Source organism: Fusarium subglutinans, assembly GCF_013396075.1.
Source record: "Fusarium subglutinans strain NRRL 66333 chromosome Unknown NRRL66333_c0000282, whole genome shotgun sequence".
Classification (NCBI taxonomy): Eukaryota; Fungi; Ascomycota; class Sordariomycetes; order Hypocreales; family Nectriaceae; genus Fusarium; species Fusarium subglutinans.
The window spans coordinates 35,577-50,482 of record NW_023502345.1 but is presented as its reverse complement, the minus strand read 5'-3'; the positions used below and the strand labels follow the sequence as shown (position 1 = coordinate 50,482).

Genomic DNA, 14,906 nt, shown 5'->3' with positions numbered 1-14,906 from the left:
AAAAAGCTACTTTTAAGTATTAAGATAAGATCTTCTAAGCTTTAATTAATAAGCTAATATATTTAATACTAAAATAATTAGATAACTATATTAAATTAAAAGAAAAAAGACTAGCTATTAGAGCAAGCTTTAGTAATTATAAAAATACCTATTTTATTAAAATCTAATTATAAATAATATTATTGTGAATTAATTATAAATAAGGCATTTCTTGGTATTAAGGGCGGACCGGTTAATTCTTGTGATAGTCTAGGGGTTAGTTATTCCGCTCTGTTAATATGATTCGGCAAAGTTGACTTTACGCCGAATCAAAATACCCGTCTTAACGTCGGTGAACCCACCCTTTTGCCGTACACTTCCATTCTCCCACTCTTCAGAATATACAAATGTACATAATCTTCCGTCCAATAAATCCTCCCCTCCACCCTCGATGGACAAGTCCAATAAGTTGGCACCTCATGATGCCTTAGTGCAGGTAGGTAAGCGCCAAGGTACCCGTACCTTAAGGTAAGTTAGGTACCTTAGTTGTTACTACGAAACCCAGAACCCCCGTTTCGTCAGCACTGCTGCTCTTGCTGCTCAGTCCATACAACTAGGTACCTTATGAATTTACACTGAACTCCATCAAGCGTAACCCTCCGATCCTCGGGTTAAAAGGACCCGCAGAGCTTGGAGAGTTGCGAGGACCGCACTCTTGCGTCAAGTTTCATTTGACGCCGAAATGGTATGATACTATCTCAGTGGCTGATGGCTAAACTTTCATTCAGGAATCATCATCAGCAGATCTTCGGCGCCCTCAGCCTTGAGAGTGTAACTAGCATCGAATGTCGAGTTGAACCCTTGCCTAAGTAATGCAGACTTTCTACGGGCCCAATGTTTCTAGGGAAGAAGGCAAGCTAGATGAGTAAAAAGAAAATAAGAGAAGGCGAATGCTTCACTTACCTTGATGTGCTTCCGCATGGGGTCTGCAATTGCATGTCACGTTAAACCTATAATTCTGTCTTCCTAGTGGCCAAGCTGAAACCTTTGAATCACCCGAACGGCCCCCGAGCTTGGTAAGATTTCGAAAGGCTGATCTTTCGCCGGTGTTTCCCAAGTGTTATCTCATATTCTATGACCGAGGAGAGGCAACATGTCACTCAAAGCAGCGAATATAGCTACCCAAAGGAGCAGTGGCCTATCGTCTGAGCAGATACACTCGAAATTAATAATAAATATGCTGTGAGGGTTCAAACGCAAGTTTTGAAGAGAGGAAATCGAGGATCCTGCGATAAATTTGGCCTCTAGCACGATCCGGCTCTTTCTCCTGTCTCGATGAAGAGAGTCAACCTTCTTGTATCCCTCTCACGTTGGCTACCTACCTATAGAGATAGGCATAGTCCCAACCTCAAATCATTCCACCCCCAAATCGTCTCAAAGGTACTGTTAGGTCTTCAACTTGGCGTAAGTGTATGGCAGATCGAAGAAGTGAACACAAGCTTCGGCCTATCAAGTATTCTTGGTGGTATTAACTAAGAAGGAGAAAATATAAAAGAAGGCACATTCCTACGGCGATAACCCCAAGAAAGCTGAGTTGGACGCCTAACTCATGTGTGGTTATCCTGATCAGCCGTCCATTCGTTCCCACCAAATAGTCATCCCCTCTCTGGTACAAGTTAATGGGATATTTATTTACCGTAAGTCGAAATGCACCCTCCGTCTTCGCCAGCACAAGGTGAAACGCCACTAGGCGATGCATCGTTTTAAGAAGGGACATGTAAGTATACTGCATCTCGCCAGCGTTTCTCTCTATATTTTACCCCTCCCTCCTTTTCGGACTCGTGATGCCAAGTTTCATACTCAGTTCCATTTGAACTGATGCGTGCATCTCTAGCCATGGGTCTTCACCCTGTTTCTCCTAGACCCCATTTGTGTGAGGGCTTTGTGGCTCAGCGTCGCTTCTATTCTGTTGGGTAGCTTCTGAATTCTCTTGCTGGTTGTTTTGCTCGTTGATCAGCTTCTCCATGAAGGAGATGTAGTCGTACTGTGGCATTCCTCTATCCTCCGACATGTCTGGCCCACTGTGAGGCGGCATGATCTCGACCAGTTGGTCAATCACTTCGTCGGGCACCAAGCTGTGTCGTAAATCCATCTCTGTCACGTATGGTTTGCCGTCAGCCACCTCGCGGAACGACTGGAAGACTTGTTCTGCAGTGTTCTGGTCTTCTGTCACATCCACCATGAACCGGATAAACTGTTCAAACGTTACATAGTCGCGCCCACCAGATGTTTCGAGAAAGTAGTCGTGCATTTCGTCCTCTGAGAACACAAGCCCCAGTGACGCAAGTGCCGCGCTGAATTCAAGTTCCTGTAGAGAGTTTGTATCGTCACGATCGAAGTGACGGAAAACGCTCTCGAACTCTTCCAGCTGGATAGGGGTCAGGTTCGTCATGCTTCGTGCTACCATCTGGTTCTCCAAAAATGCAAGCTTCTTCTGCACCGAAGTTTTAACAAGACCAAGCTCGTACGAAAGTTCGTCATATGTGTAGGTAGTAAAGTCGTTTTCCTCAATATTGGCCTCTTGACACTTCTGATCCAGCTCTGAAATTTTGTCCAAGTATTGGTCTAAGGGAGAAAGACTCTCACTCAGCTTCCTTACATGGTGCAATTGGTCTTCCACGTCACCGTCAAGGCCAGAGATAGCCAACTGCATGGTATTGAGAGCCATTGCGAAATCATTTGCCTTGTCAGCAAAGGATTTGCGGAGGGCGTTTTTGATGCTGTAGCAATGTTAATCGAAGAAAAGAAGAAGGGGGCATCTATTAAGGAGAGTCGACTTACTCTCGGATCGTCTCGTTTATTAGCTGGGCACGTGTCATCTCATTTGATGCTAACTCTGCCCACCTCCTCTCGAGAGCATCCAGGCTCAACTCCGCGGGTGGATCGTACGGCCGTAGGCGATAAGTCCCCAATTTGGTCTTGATGTTTCCGAGCAACGTTGCCAGGTCGCTCTTCTCGGCGACCCATTGTCTTTTTTTACCCTTTTTGTACTCAAAGAACTGGTTTAGTTGAGCCTTGGCATCGGCGTATGTTCCTTCGAAAGTAGCCTGCTTCCACACCTCGATCTGCTCCTGAATGGCTTGTAGGAGCGCCCGCATCCGCCTTTCGTAGGCACTTTGCATCTCCCAAGCCCCTTGCATGTTGTTGACAAACTTTTCAACGCGACGTCCAGCGTTCTCGACCTTTTCCATTTGCGAGAATGCATGAAACCAATATGCAATATAAGTCATCAGAGATCGTTCATCGGGCTTGGCCACATCGCACACGTCTTCCACATCAAGCAGTTTAGGGATACCAATCTCCTTATGTGCGATATCGAATGCTAGTTGCATGTTGCCTCTATGATCCTTCTTGTCCAGGGCGTCATAGTCGATGAGGTCGGGTCGGTGGATATCCAATAGAGCACAGAACGCCAAGCCATCGTTCCAGCTGGCGCTAAAGTCTCGCACCTCGACCTCGTCGTAACACGCCGTCTTCCGTTGACACCACAGTAGAAGGCCCTCCTTTGCTGACATGCCCTCCTCGTTAATATCGCTGATGGTAAATCGAAGAATCAAGGTCCAGATGAGACCAAGAACAATCTTTTGGTTGCCATCAACCACATCCTCAGCGCCGATGTTGGTCATTTGAATACCCCTGGACTTGACGAAGTCAAGTGCTAAGTTCGCGTTCTCGAATTTTTGTACTCGAAGCTTGGGTTTTGAGGCATAACGGCCGAGCGATTCGTGTGAAAGACATTCGAGGAGATGAATCAGCATGACCTATGCAAAGATGTCAGTGACCGTCAGGTGATAATTATACAGAAAGTAAACTTACACCATCGCTTAGATCTTTTACGAGGTCTTTAACCTCAAGGTTTCGAGCCTCGATCTTCGTGTTAAGCCTGGAAAAGGGATGTGAGCATACTGCAGGCCAGGAATTCAAGATATAGATACCATTTGGTGAAGGTCTTTTGCTGGACCGTAACCCATCTTTGCTGCTCTGCAAAAGCCATTCTCGTCAACCTTTGATCATGCGGAGGCTCAACAGCAGCAAGAGCGTCTGCAAGATTAGATGTGCTTGGTGGGAACCTTCGCGAATTGGTTGACTGTTTCCTTTTCTGAAGACCTGGAAGAAATGTTGTATTTGTAGTTTTGCTGCCTGACCGCTGCACTCGAGCCGCATGCAGCTGTAGCTTGTCCCGCCTTGTGCGCGGGGTCGGTGAAGATGGTGGAGAGTATGAGAGAGAACAATAATTCTGTGTGAGTGTTCGATGACGGGCGATGAATCCAGTTACGGGCGAGGAGAGCCGGTTAGACAAAGAGCGAGGAGAGTGTGGGGAGGCCTCGAATGCGGAAATTGGGGTAATAGGAAGTGACTCGAATGAAGCGGTAGAGATCCTTGAGGATGAAGATGAAGCCGAGGCCGAGACGGTGGAGATGTACGATAAGCGATATGATGCCGATATTGAAGCAGATGGAGAATTGTGGAAATATTGATGATGCTGATTACAATTGCTGTTGTTGTTGGTGCTGAGATCTGTGTGGTAGGCGTAGTAGTCTTCTTTGTTCTCTTGGTAGCGCTGCTGCTGGTTGCAGTCGCAGTCGTCGCTGGATTGGGCGTCCGCGTGTAAACAAAAATTGGGGAACTTCTCGTTGCCCTCCACGTTGCCGGGTTGCAGTGGAAGCATCCCCTGAGCGGAATACCTAGTAACGTCCATTTTTAGCTGTTTTTCAGCGCTTGCTTAAGAGCGGCTAAAGTTAGTGAATGGATCCAACTGTTGATAGACCGGGGTTTTATCGATTTGAATTGATGTTGAATATCCGTTCCCTGCAAGAAATTTCGACCTGAAATTTTATATGGCCGCACACGGTAGCTCAAAAGATAGGTAATTAGCTATAGATAAGTTACATATCCAAATGGTGAGGCGGCCGTCACGTTTATACCTGGCCGTTGGGTTCTATCAGTCGTACCCAAAGCATCCTACACTTCCTCGCATGAGAATGTACTATGGATTTCCCCTGGATACATCTTCGAGACAATGCACAGCGTAGTATAAATAGACTTGGGACTAATTATGTCTGTTTGGTCTTCTCCTTTTTGTTTGTTGGTTCATTTGAAACAACTAGCATTCCGTCGAGTGATGCCGACTCCTTCCCTTCTATCCTGACGGGAAGTGTGAGGGGTACTAAGTTCGATACCTAGGTACTTAGGTACTGTATGTAAGCCGTTGAATTTAGAGGGCTCATTTTGACCAGGGTGGATGGACCCCTGCGCGAGGAACGAAACGCTGGGGTCGATCAACCGGCTGTAAATCCCGATGCATGGCGCTGGGCTGTCACATCTGCCTACTTTATCATTGGGGGTAGATCAAACTAATAAGCTTCAATGTGCATACGGAGTAAACGGCTAGGCTAAACGTTTGTTAATTAACGTCTTGTAGAACCTTCTGTATTACCTATGCAACCGGCGTAGTATATTCTATTGGCGGTTGAGGGGTAGACAGGTCCAGCTTCAACCGAATTTGAACTAGGAGTTAACAACAACATCTAGAGCTTTACATGTATTGAAGAAGCAGGGCAATCTTGAATAATCTCATGTCATGTCGACGATGCCATTCCGTGTCTTCTGCGAGGCTCGAACACCTTCTAGCACCTATAGGGTTTCAAACAAATGATGAGTATGACATAGTTCACAGAAGTAATCAACATCAGACGAGACCTGTTTGGATCTTCCACTCTCAAACAAGCTCGCATGAACATATACCGTGACACTCGAATAAATAGGATAGTACCAATAGAAGTCCGGCATTTCATCGGACGAAAAGCCTCAGCTTCTATTGATGATTGGCTGCGATTTTTTTACTATGAAACATATGCCCTGCCCGTACAACGAATAGATCGTCAAAGGCTACTTTTTACGAACGATAATATGAACAGCGTTGTATTGGACTGGTAATGGCTAGGAATCTGTACAAAGAGGCCTGTGTTTGGCAACCTGGCGGTCTATAAACAGTCTAATCAACTGAATGCGCTAGAGTCATAGCTACAGGTTCCCATGCTCTTATACACCCGTCAACATCAGTGAAGACCATCACTTCATCCTTTGGCTTACTGGCATGATAGAGGTAGACTTGAGTAACCGATTTTTATGTCTCAATAGGTTCTTACACAATATATCATACAACCACATTTCGTACATCCTTGCGTCTATTTCCTCTTCTGTCCAAGAATCTTGGCGTGTTGTCTTCCGGAGGGTTTTCCAGACTGAGTTGCTCGTGACCGTAGAGTATATCTCTCCTTCTTCCATGCAAACACCATTTGATCCACACTACCCATGTCGTGCTTGGGCTTCCTCATGTACGTGAGGCGTGCTCGTCGTGCCCTCTTAGGCCGTCGCCAGATAATATCGATACCAGTCACTGTCGGGCTGTAGATCTTGAACCACATCTCCACACCAACCTTCATCATCTGTCCACGCAGTTGGATCGCTGTATCCTGACCTCGGCGTCGGATTTGTAGAAAAGCGCCGGCAAAGGGTTCCCCGCCCTTCGTCGTCACCATCAGAACGTCGCCAACCTTAGCGCTGTCGGCGTGCTCTCTTGAGAACAATCGTGTGCGTGCGCCAGTTGGGTCGAGTTTCGCGAGTTGCTTTTGCAGAAGTGCGGGCATAGGATCGGGGTGGGTGGTACGAACACTCGGGACTCGAGGGTAGATATGAAATTTGCTAACCTTCGTGAGATCCGCCCCTGGTCTTAATGTCAGCGATGTTGTTTTCGCAACAATGCAGATCGTAAAGATACATACGTTGTTCAGCACTGAAGGCGTTCAGTATCGGCTTGGGCACAGGCTCAACGGCTGCTGAAGAAATCCTCCTTTCGAAAGCCCTCATGAGTCTTGTCCGTCTAAGAGCAGATTTGAGACAGCCAACTGGCCGTCCCGCGATGGCGACGTTCATTGTAAATTGAACTATTGTGATTATACAAGTAGTTGAGGTTGAGACAGGCGCTAGAATTTCTGGAGCTACGCCCGATACTTCCAATTCTCCTTGCTGATTGGCTCGGCTGACAGTTCATCCGGTGGCTTTTTCCATGGGACGCAGAATGAACCTACCTACGGAGTACCTACCTTACGATCTGGTGGGAATTGCCCAAGCTTTGAAACCTCAAAAGTTATCACAGCACTGTGTGACAGTCAGCACAATGCTGAACAGATCCTTGATTTTGGGCTTGAGGCCTGTGGCCAACCCGCGGACATCCCTTGCACTGCCTGCTATCCAGTACAGATGCTTCAGTATATCTTCTGCGTGCAGTAAGTGAAAAAAAAACGTGAAACGCTTATAATTCAGGAAGTTGACAATCGACAAGGTTTTAGTGCTGTGTTCGCCGAGACTAAAAATCCTCAGCTGAACGAAATTCTCACACAAATTCAAGAGAAGATCATTCTCCCAGCCCACCTACCAGAGAAAGCGAGGAAGCTCGTTTTCAACCCCAAGAAGAGCGACTACATCCAGCGAAATCCCGTCACCATCGAAGTCGATGGGCTCGAGCACACTTTCAAGACTATTGATCGATTCTACGATATCCCAAACTCGATGAAGGCTTTTGCAGAAGCAACAAAGCTCATGAAAACCAAGGAGGAATGGGATAACATAAGCACCTTGCTTGCTGGCTATAAGAAAGCAGGAATTAAACTCAAACGCTGGCATGCCGACGCTGTGACTCGACGTGCAGGCCATGATGGGCAGCCGTATGTGGTCATTGAATGCGCCCAGCAAGTTGAAAAGACGGGACTAAGTCTACAGCGCGACAGCACTGTCATCCTGCTGTTGGGATCTATTAACCGTAAGATCATATCCCCGAAAGGAGAGGAGAGCGAGACGCAACAGGCTCTTAAGTGGAATAAAATGGTCTGGGATATCATTCAGCGCCCTGAGCACCTTGCTAAGAACACACCCCCTCGTCGTCAGCCTCATATGAATCCCATTATCCGGGGTATGATTCTCTTCTCCCAAGCATCTACAGTCAAGGAGCAGCAGGCAGCCGGAGCTCCCGTGGATGATTTGATCCGAGAGCTTCGAGACAATGTTGAGTTTATCACCAGCGCATGGGCTGAACGAGAATCCGATGACTTAACAAGCTCACCCTACCTGAATTCTATCAATAGCCGAGTCAAGCCCAACAGCGACAACTACGTACGCGAAAGGCAACACCTTTCTCCTTCCAACTACATTTGGACTCTTGCCCAGAACATCAGGGCGATAGAACTAGCACAGGAGATCATCGGTGAAGATGCCAAAGACCTGCAGCCTGTCCACGATCTAATGGAAAAACACATCGAAGATTTTGTTATGATGAACCCCGATAATAACTCTTTTGGCTGGGACATAGCGTATGAGAAAGTCACAGGCCGACAGCCCAACTGGAAACAACATTTGCCTGCTGCGCCCCGCCCCAGGAACGATGTAGAGGATAACTAGACACAAATATTCATGCACTTTGAGAAGACCTGGAGTCTACATGTGGACAATCTGTCACGGATAGCGGGGGGATTATCATGTACTATATATGTAACAACGAGGTTCTTTTTTATAAAGAATGCCTCTTTCTCTAAGGCAAAACGATGTACTTCTCCAGGTGGCTGGGAATTGCGCCCAGAAGCTTCTTGTCTGTCAACCATTTTCGTGAGAACAGTCGATCAGCGTATCTGTAAGCCCCATCGCAGAGGACGGTGACAACAGTATGACCTTTGCCCAGCTTCTCAGCGACCTCCTTGGCAGCTACAACATTGAGAGAGGAGCTGGCACCGAGGTATAACCCTTCCTCATCCAAGCATCGGTAGACCATTTCGATGCTCTTCTCGTCTGAGATGTGCAGCGAACCGTCCACCAGGCCAATATCAGGCTGGAGATTGTCGGTAATTCGACCTTGTCCAATACCCTCAGTGATGCTGGAACCCGTGCGCTCGGTAAGTTTGCCGCCAGATGACACATAAGAATGAAGCACACTGCCAGGAGGGTCGGCAAGAAAGCTTTTGACCCGGCCATCAGATACGTCCTTCAGATATCTTGTAATGCCGGCTAGGGTACCAGCAGTGCCAGTAGCGCATGTGAAAGCGTCAACCTTGCCATCCGTTTGCGCCCAGATCTCAGGGCCCGTCGTCTCGATATGCGCACGGCGATTGGCTGTGTTGTCGAATTGGTTCGTCCAAACGGCGTTGTCGAGTCGCTCAGCGTGTCGACGGGCCTGGTGGTTGTAGTTCTCGGGATTATCGAACGCGACAGCAGGGACCGGGTAGACCTCAGCGCCGAGGAGCCGCAAAAGATCAATCTTGCCCTGAGACTGGGTGTTTGGCATGTATATAACGAGCTTATAGCCGCGCGAACGACAGACGTGAGCGAGACCGATACCGGTGTTTCCTGCAGTCCCTTCGACAACAGTGCCTCCAGGTTTGAGGAGACCGCGCTCCTCAGCGTCCTTAACAACATACAGCGCTGCGCGATCCTTGACAGAACCCCCAGGGTTCATGAACTCTGCCTTGCCAAGGATCTCACAGCCAGTCTCCTCGGAAAGGTGATTCAGACGGATGAGAGGGGTATTCCCAATAGCTATTGTAGGTCAGACTCCCTTTCAAGAACCGGGATTACATTGACGATAGGCGCACCTCCTGTCAAACCTCTGGAGACACCTTGAGCTCGGGACACACTGAGGGTGTGAGAGCTGGGAGCTGCCGCAGCTTTGGCCGCGGTAGCTGCAAGCCGACTAACGCTGGGACGGAACATGATTTAATAGTGAAGCGGCGCGATCTTGGACAGATCAATTGATAGTCACCAGGTCGGGGGTTTGCCACAAAAGGAATAAGTTGAGCTCATAGAAGAGATCAAAGGGAAATAAATGTATTTGGATGGTGGGGCCGCAATCGGCAATGGCGCAATCCCGGGCTGTCGGTGTTGGATGACCAAGTCCCGCACCGACTTCCATATGGCTTGAAGCCTGAGTACCAACAAACTACCTAAGGTGCCAACACAGCCATTATATGAGTAAATATGTATTAGATTCTTGCGTGTCTGCCACGGAGCCGTCAGCTCTTGCATTTTTAGGCATCCTGTTCCAACCGCACATATGGCGCTGGAAACAAGCCCCGAGTACCCATATATGCTCCAAAGAACCATTCTCCGTTCACATCCTCGATCTCTTTGATTTCCGCTCCTTTTGGAAAGAGAAGTTCGTCGTCCGCTCCCGGTCTGGGGTACCACCCGAACCTCGCAGTCGCCTTCAGTCCAACTCCGCCATCAGGTGGCAAGCTCTTTGCGAAACCGCTCTCACTTGGCGCCGTTTCTGACACGTCTTTGGTGACAAGCCGGGCCAGGTCTTGACCATTTTCGTGCCAAACCCATTTCTGAAGTCCTTTCTCGCGGTGTTCTGCCTTTTCAGCCGCCTCTGGTTTTAGTCCTTGGCCTCCTACCAAGTCCTGGGCTATATATCTCCATCGCCCACTCTTCCCATCCGTAAATGCGATGACTACCATTCTATGTCCGTTGAGGCATCTCCTCCAACCTGAATGGCCGTTTTCAGGGCTGATTTGTCTTTGTATAATCAAGTTCCCATAACATGAAGAACATATATCGTAATCACCTGGTGCAGCATCTGATACCAAAGAGCTTGTACACTGATAGCAGTGGTATCGTGCTTGATTCGGTTGGATGGGCTCCTGACACAGGTCGCATCTTGTGGTGAATGACAAGTACTCGAATGGTTTGATGCTGGATGCATTAGGACCTTTGAATATCGTTGCTGCCGTGGGTCGACCGGGCGATCTGGGAGGACTTCCAGGCCTGTGTTGATTAGACTGGGTGGCTTCGTGAGCCATTGGAAGTAAGGGGTGCGTGCATGATCTTCCCTGATTTACACAGTCGTTACAAAAACCCCAGTCGCCCTCGTTACATATATCGCACCGCCAATAGCACTCGTTCGTCCAAGCGGAGCATTTGGCGCAGAAAGTACCGCTTTCCAAACGATGTCGAGGATCGTCCGTTGTCAGTGTTTTTCGTCCGTCTGCCCCGCCAGGAGATGAGCGGGGAGGGCGGTAACGGAGAGCGGTCAGTGTATGTGGCTGTGGTAGTGAAGCATCCCCTTTCTGCTGCCGAATCTTTTCCCATTTTGAAAAAGCACCATGGCCGAACCCAAACCAGTGATGGCAGCCTTTGCCAGCCCGGTAACAGTTGAGGCATATATTCCACTGTCCATTGGCGCAGATGGAGCAATTGTAATGGAGCTCATATTCAATGTGCTGCTTGTTGCAACGTGAGCAGCTGACTGAAGGTTCAGGGTAGAGCAGTGACCTGGTCCTGTGGTGTCCCGAGATAGTGGGACTACTAATCGGGCTGGTCACAGTCTGATGAACAATAGCCAGATCAACCGGACGAGGTCTGTTTGCCCGACCGGCTGTTGCATCATGGTGGGAGAATAGGGGAGGGACCGATGCACTTTGAGAGGTTCCTTGACGACTAGCAAACGACATATTCCCGGTGTTGTTGCTGAATGAAGCCGCTTCTGTTGGGTTGGGAAACGGCACAGTATGGATGGGTGTGCTGGTACTACGTCCCTCGCTAAAGCTAGGTCGGGACTGCGTTATATCGGAAGCCTGGGGCCTCGATCCCAGGTCCGTAGAGGAACGAGCAGCAGGCCTGGGCTCAGAAGTGGTCGGAAATACTGGAGTGGTAGAGCTTCGACCTCCGCTAGCAGTCCGTCTCCGAGGCCTTCGGACTGGCTCCTGGACCTCTAAGTTTGCTGAGGTCGTAGATGTTGCGGGACGACTCCGTTCCTCTGTCTGACTCGCAGCACTGGTAGCACTTGCAGCGCTAGCAGATCGAGAATGTGGTCGAGATCTTTCTCTTGGCCGACCTCCTTCTGGGGCCAACATGCGAGGATCCCCAGCTGCCGCGTTCTCGGCATATCGTGTCAACGGAGGATAGTTATTTCCATTGTTCCTCCTCGTTTCTTGGCGTGTTCGATCCCTCTGCCGACGTCGGTATGCTTCAGTGATCCTCCTGCTGAGCTCGTCGTCGCGACTCAAATCGATGTTGTCCAAATCGAGCCCGTCGAGGAGGCCTTCTTCCTGGATCTGCCTGGCAAAGGACTCAATTTCTCGTTCGATATCTCTCTCACTCATATCTCCAGAGCTGATTAGTGACCGAATCGATGACTGGTGCTCAATCTGGCGCTGCCTCGACTCGCTTCGTCGACGTCGTCGATCGCCTTCGACATGGAGCTGATCAGAGCTATGCCGACCTCCCTCATCAACTCGTGGGCGACGGCTTCCTCGTGGCTGATGGCGGCTATCGACGCTTCTTTCTCTACCTCGATCCCTTTCCCTATCTCTGCTTGTCCTTCTTCTGTCGTCTGCGGATCGACTCTCACGCCTCCGCCGTGTCCTTGGTGGCCCCGAAGATACCCCCGCCTCTTGTAAACTTAGTTCTCGAACCTCCTCCACCAATCTTCTATCTTCAGCGTCGATGCGCCGCTCATCCGCTGTTCGATGTGTATTTATCGTTGGAAGGACTTGGTCGCCGGGTTTATACTTCTTTGCCATCTCTTCCTTCTCTGCTGCTGAGCGGTCCTTGCCAGGGCTTGCCGCTATAAACATATCCAAGAGAGTGACGACGGTCGCATTATGTTGGGTCGTTCGTACAGTAGCCCGGCATGATGGGCATGTAAAAATGTTTGTACCAGGAGCAGGCGGGTTTGGCGCCCGCTCGGCCGTCGCAGCCTGGAAAGTAAACCATTCCTTCAAACAGGCACCGCAAAAGGTGTGAAGGCAATCAAGAAGAGTCAAAGGTTGGTATAGGAGCTCTGTGCAGATCTACAGACAAGGTCAGACTTTGGAGACAAAAAGGCGGGGAGATTTACAGAGCACGTCAGCTCCTTTTCCAAGTCCAAGCCAGCGTTCGTGGGCTCCATTCATGATATTTGGTTAATCCCGGCCCATGGTTGGGATGAAAACAGCATGCGTGTGAAGCAGAAACAAGGTTGTGCTGAAGAGAATATGTTGATCGAAGGTAAAGGGTCACTGATGTTGGTTTGTTGGCTAGGAAAGCTACGATCCATCCAATACCCCAGCTACCTAGGTAGTTATCTGTACTATATTACTAACTACTAACTACCTGAGTGCCTAGGTAGTGACCTCCATTAGGTGCCTACCTACTAGGTAGGTGTGAGTGTGTGGCGGGGCCGGTCTAGGCGTCAAGATGTCTGTCAGGGATTACCAGAAATACCTAGTAGGTTGTTCAAGACAACACACGGTTTTTGGTACAGGTTGTATCTAGAGATATGATGGCTGTTGGGCCATAGCATAACGTAAAAAGGGAACAAAATTATGCAAATGAGGACGAACATACATGTATAGGTAGGCGGGGTATTTTAAGACATTCATGGATCCGTTGGATTGTTGCATTATCATCGCATAAAGCCACCCCAAACCTTTCCTGCATTGCAACCCCATGTGAAATTGCGAATATTTTTCTAATTTATTTTTTCTCTTGGATATAGTCGGCTCATGTATGTTTCGTATAGTAAATTACGGCCAGCTAGGCAACTGGTATCTGTGCGTGTGAACAACTAACTCAATCTATCTCACACTTGAGCAGTAAACAGACGGACGTCGTGGCGGTTTTCATGTCTACAATAGCTCTTGCATTCATATTTTTATACAATTGCTACCAAGGCACATTGTTAAACTACAAATAGCGCTTATGAGTGGCTCCACTCAGCCTTCTTCTTTTCTGCGAATGCCTTCATGCCAATCTTCTGATCTTGGCTACCAAACAAGCTGTGGAAGACCCGCCTCTCATACTCGACACCGTCACGTAGGGCCAGATCCTGGCTCTTGTTAACAACCTCCTTGGCGGCTTGAACAGCCACCTTGGAGTAGCCAGCAATTGTCTCGGCTGTCTTGAGCGTCTCCTCCATCAGAGCCTCATACGTGGGAAAGACCCTGGCAGCTAGTCCCCATTTCTCGGCATCGACACCAGAAAGTGACTTGCCGGTCAGAATGAGTTCCATTGCCTTTGATTTGCCGATGGCACGAGTAAGGCGCTGGCTGCCACCAGCTCCAGGAACAGTCCCGAGCTTGATCTCGGGTTGGCCGAAGTTCGCATTCTCCGTACAATAGATGAGATCACACATCATGGCGAGCTCGCAGCCTCCACCGAGGGCATGCCCTGAGACTGCAGCGATGATTGGCTTTTTCACCTGAGTAGTGAGGTCTGACCAGGACTCGATGAAGGACTTGGTGTAAGCTTCGGCGAAGGTAAGAGGGGCCATCTCCTTGATATCAGCACCAGCTGCAAACGCCTTTTGGGAGCCGGTTAAAATGATGACTGACGTATCGTCGGCCACGTTAAATTCAAGAAGAGCCTGGTTGAGCTCTTTGATAAGAGGCGTGCACAGGGCGTTGAGGGCCTTAGGACGGTTCAAGGTAACTAGGCAATCGTTAGATACTGTTCGATATACCAAACCGAGAGATTGCATTGTTTCAGTATCGTTCATACCTTGTCCAACACCGGGCTTGGGTTGAGAAACCTGGATATACTCATAAGTCCCCGAGCTGTAAGCTCGAGCAACGCGAGGAAGAGTAGGCTTTTGGAAGGCTACTCGACCTGCCACTGGTCTCATGCAGCGGAAAGCGTTCATTGTGATACGAGAGAATGGATATGATGAGAAAGATAGCGAACGATCGATATTGTAATTATAAAACCGTTATCTGTTGGTCCCACAACTGGAGGAGTTGAAACGATTGCTATTGTATAAGTTAAGAATGTGATCAGTGAGGAGCTATAAGTATTGGGCCTGCATTGATAACTGGGGAGCTTAAACTTCCCCAGTGACGCAA

The 14,906-nt window shown here is 48.8% G+C and overlaps 6 protein-coding genes across 6 annotated transcripts; 1 reads left to right on the top strand and 5 right to left on the bottom strand.

The window, feature by feature from the left end:
• Window positions 1-1,897: 1,897 nt before the first annotated feature.
• Window positions 1,898-4,738, bottom strand: FSUBG_12678 (alpha-actinin; the record flags this gene model as incomplete). The annotated part of the gene is made up of 5 exons (XM_036677489.1): window positions 1,898-2,759; window positions 2,821-3,800; window positions 3,856-3,922; window positions 3,975-4,146; window positions 4,531-4,738. The coding sequence occupies 5 exons, from the start codon at window positions 4,736-4,738 to the stop codon at window positions 1,898-1,900; spliced, it is 2,289 nt and encodes a 762-aa protein (XP_036531869.1).
• A 1,489-nt stretch (window positions 4,739-6,227) lies between these two features.
• FSUBG_12677 (ribosomal L19 mitochondrial) lies at window positions 6,228-6,975 on the bottom strand (the record flags this gene model as incomplete). The annotated part of the gene is made up of 2 exons (XM_036677488.1): window positions 6,228-6,766; window positions 6,825-6,975. The coding sequence occupies 2 exons, from the start codon at window positions 6,973-6,975 to the stop codon at window positions 6,228-6,230; spliced, it is 690 nt and encodes a 229-aa protein (XP_036531868.1).
• A 145-nt stretch (window positions 6,976-7,120) lies between these two features.
• FSUBG_12676 (uncharacterized protein) lies at window positions 7,121-8,496 on the top strand (the record flags this gene model as incomplete). Its single annotated transcript, XM_036677487.1, has 2 exons — window positions 7,121-7,328; window positions 7,385-8,496. The coding sequence occupies 2 exons, from the start codon at window positions 7,121-7,123 to the stop codon at window positions 8,494-8,496; spliced, it is 1,320 nt and encodes a 439-aa protein (XP_036531867.1).
• Window positions 8,497-8,626: 130 nt separating this feature from the next.
• Window positions 8,627-9,798, bottom strand: FSUBG_12675 (cysteine synthase; the record flags this gene model as incomplete). Its single annotated transcript, XM_036677486.1, has 2 exons — window positions 8,627-9,624; window positions 9,681-9,798. The coding sequence occupies 2 exons, from the start codon at window positions 9,796-9,798 to the stop codon at window positions 8,627-8,629; spliced, it is 1,116 nt and encodes a 371-aa protein (XP_036531866.1).
• Window positions 9,799-10,112: 314 nt separating this feature from the next.
• FSUBG_12674 (cysteine synthase) lies at window positions 10,113-12,720 on the bottom strand (the record flags this gene model as incomplete). Its single annotated transcript, XM_036677485.1, has 4 exons — window positions 10,113-10,593; window positions 10,671-10,916; window positions 10,972-12,652; window positions 12,708-12,720. 4 exons carry the CDS (start codon window positions 12,718-12,720, stop codon window positions 10,113-10,115), a joined length of 2,421 nt encoding a protein of 806 aa, XP_036531865.1.
• A 1,045-nt stretch (window positions 12,721-13,765) lies between these two features.
• Window positions 13,766-14,707, bottom strand: FSUBG_12673 (enoyl hydratase; the record flags this gene model as incomplete). The annotated part of the gene is made up of 2 exons (XM_036677484.1): window positions 13,766-14,496; window positions 14,566-14,707. 2 exons carry the CDS (start codon window positions 14,705-14,707, stop codon window positions 13,766-13,768), a joined length of 873 nt encoding a protein of 290 aa, XP_036531864.1.
• Between the last annotated feature and the right edge of the window lie 199 nt (window positions 14,708-14,906).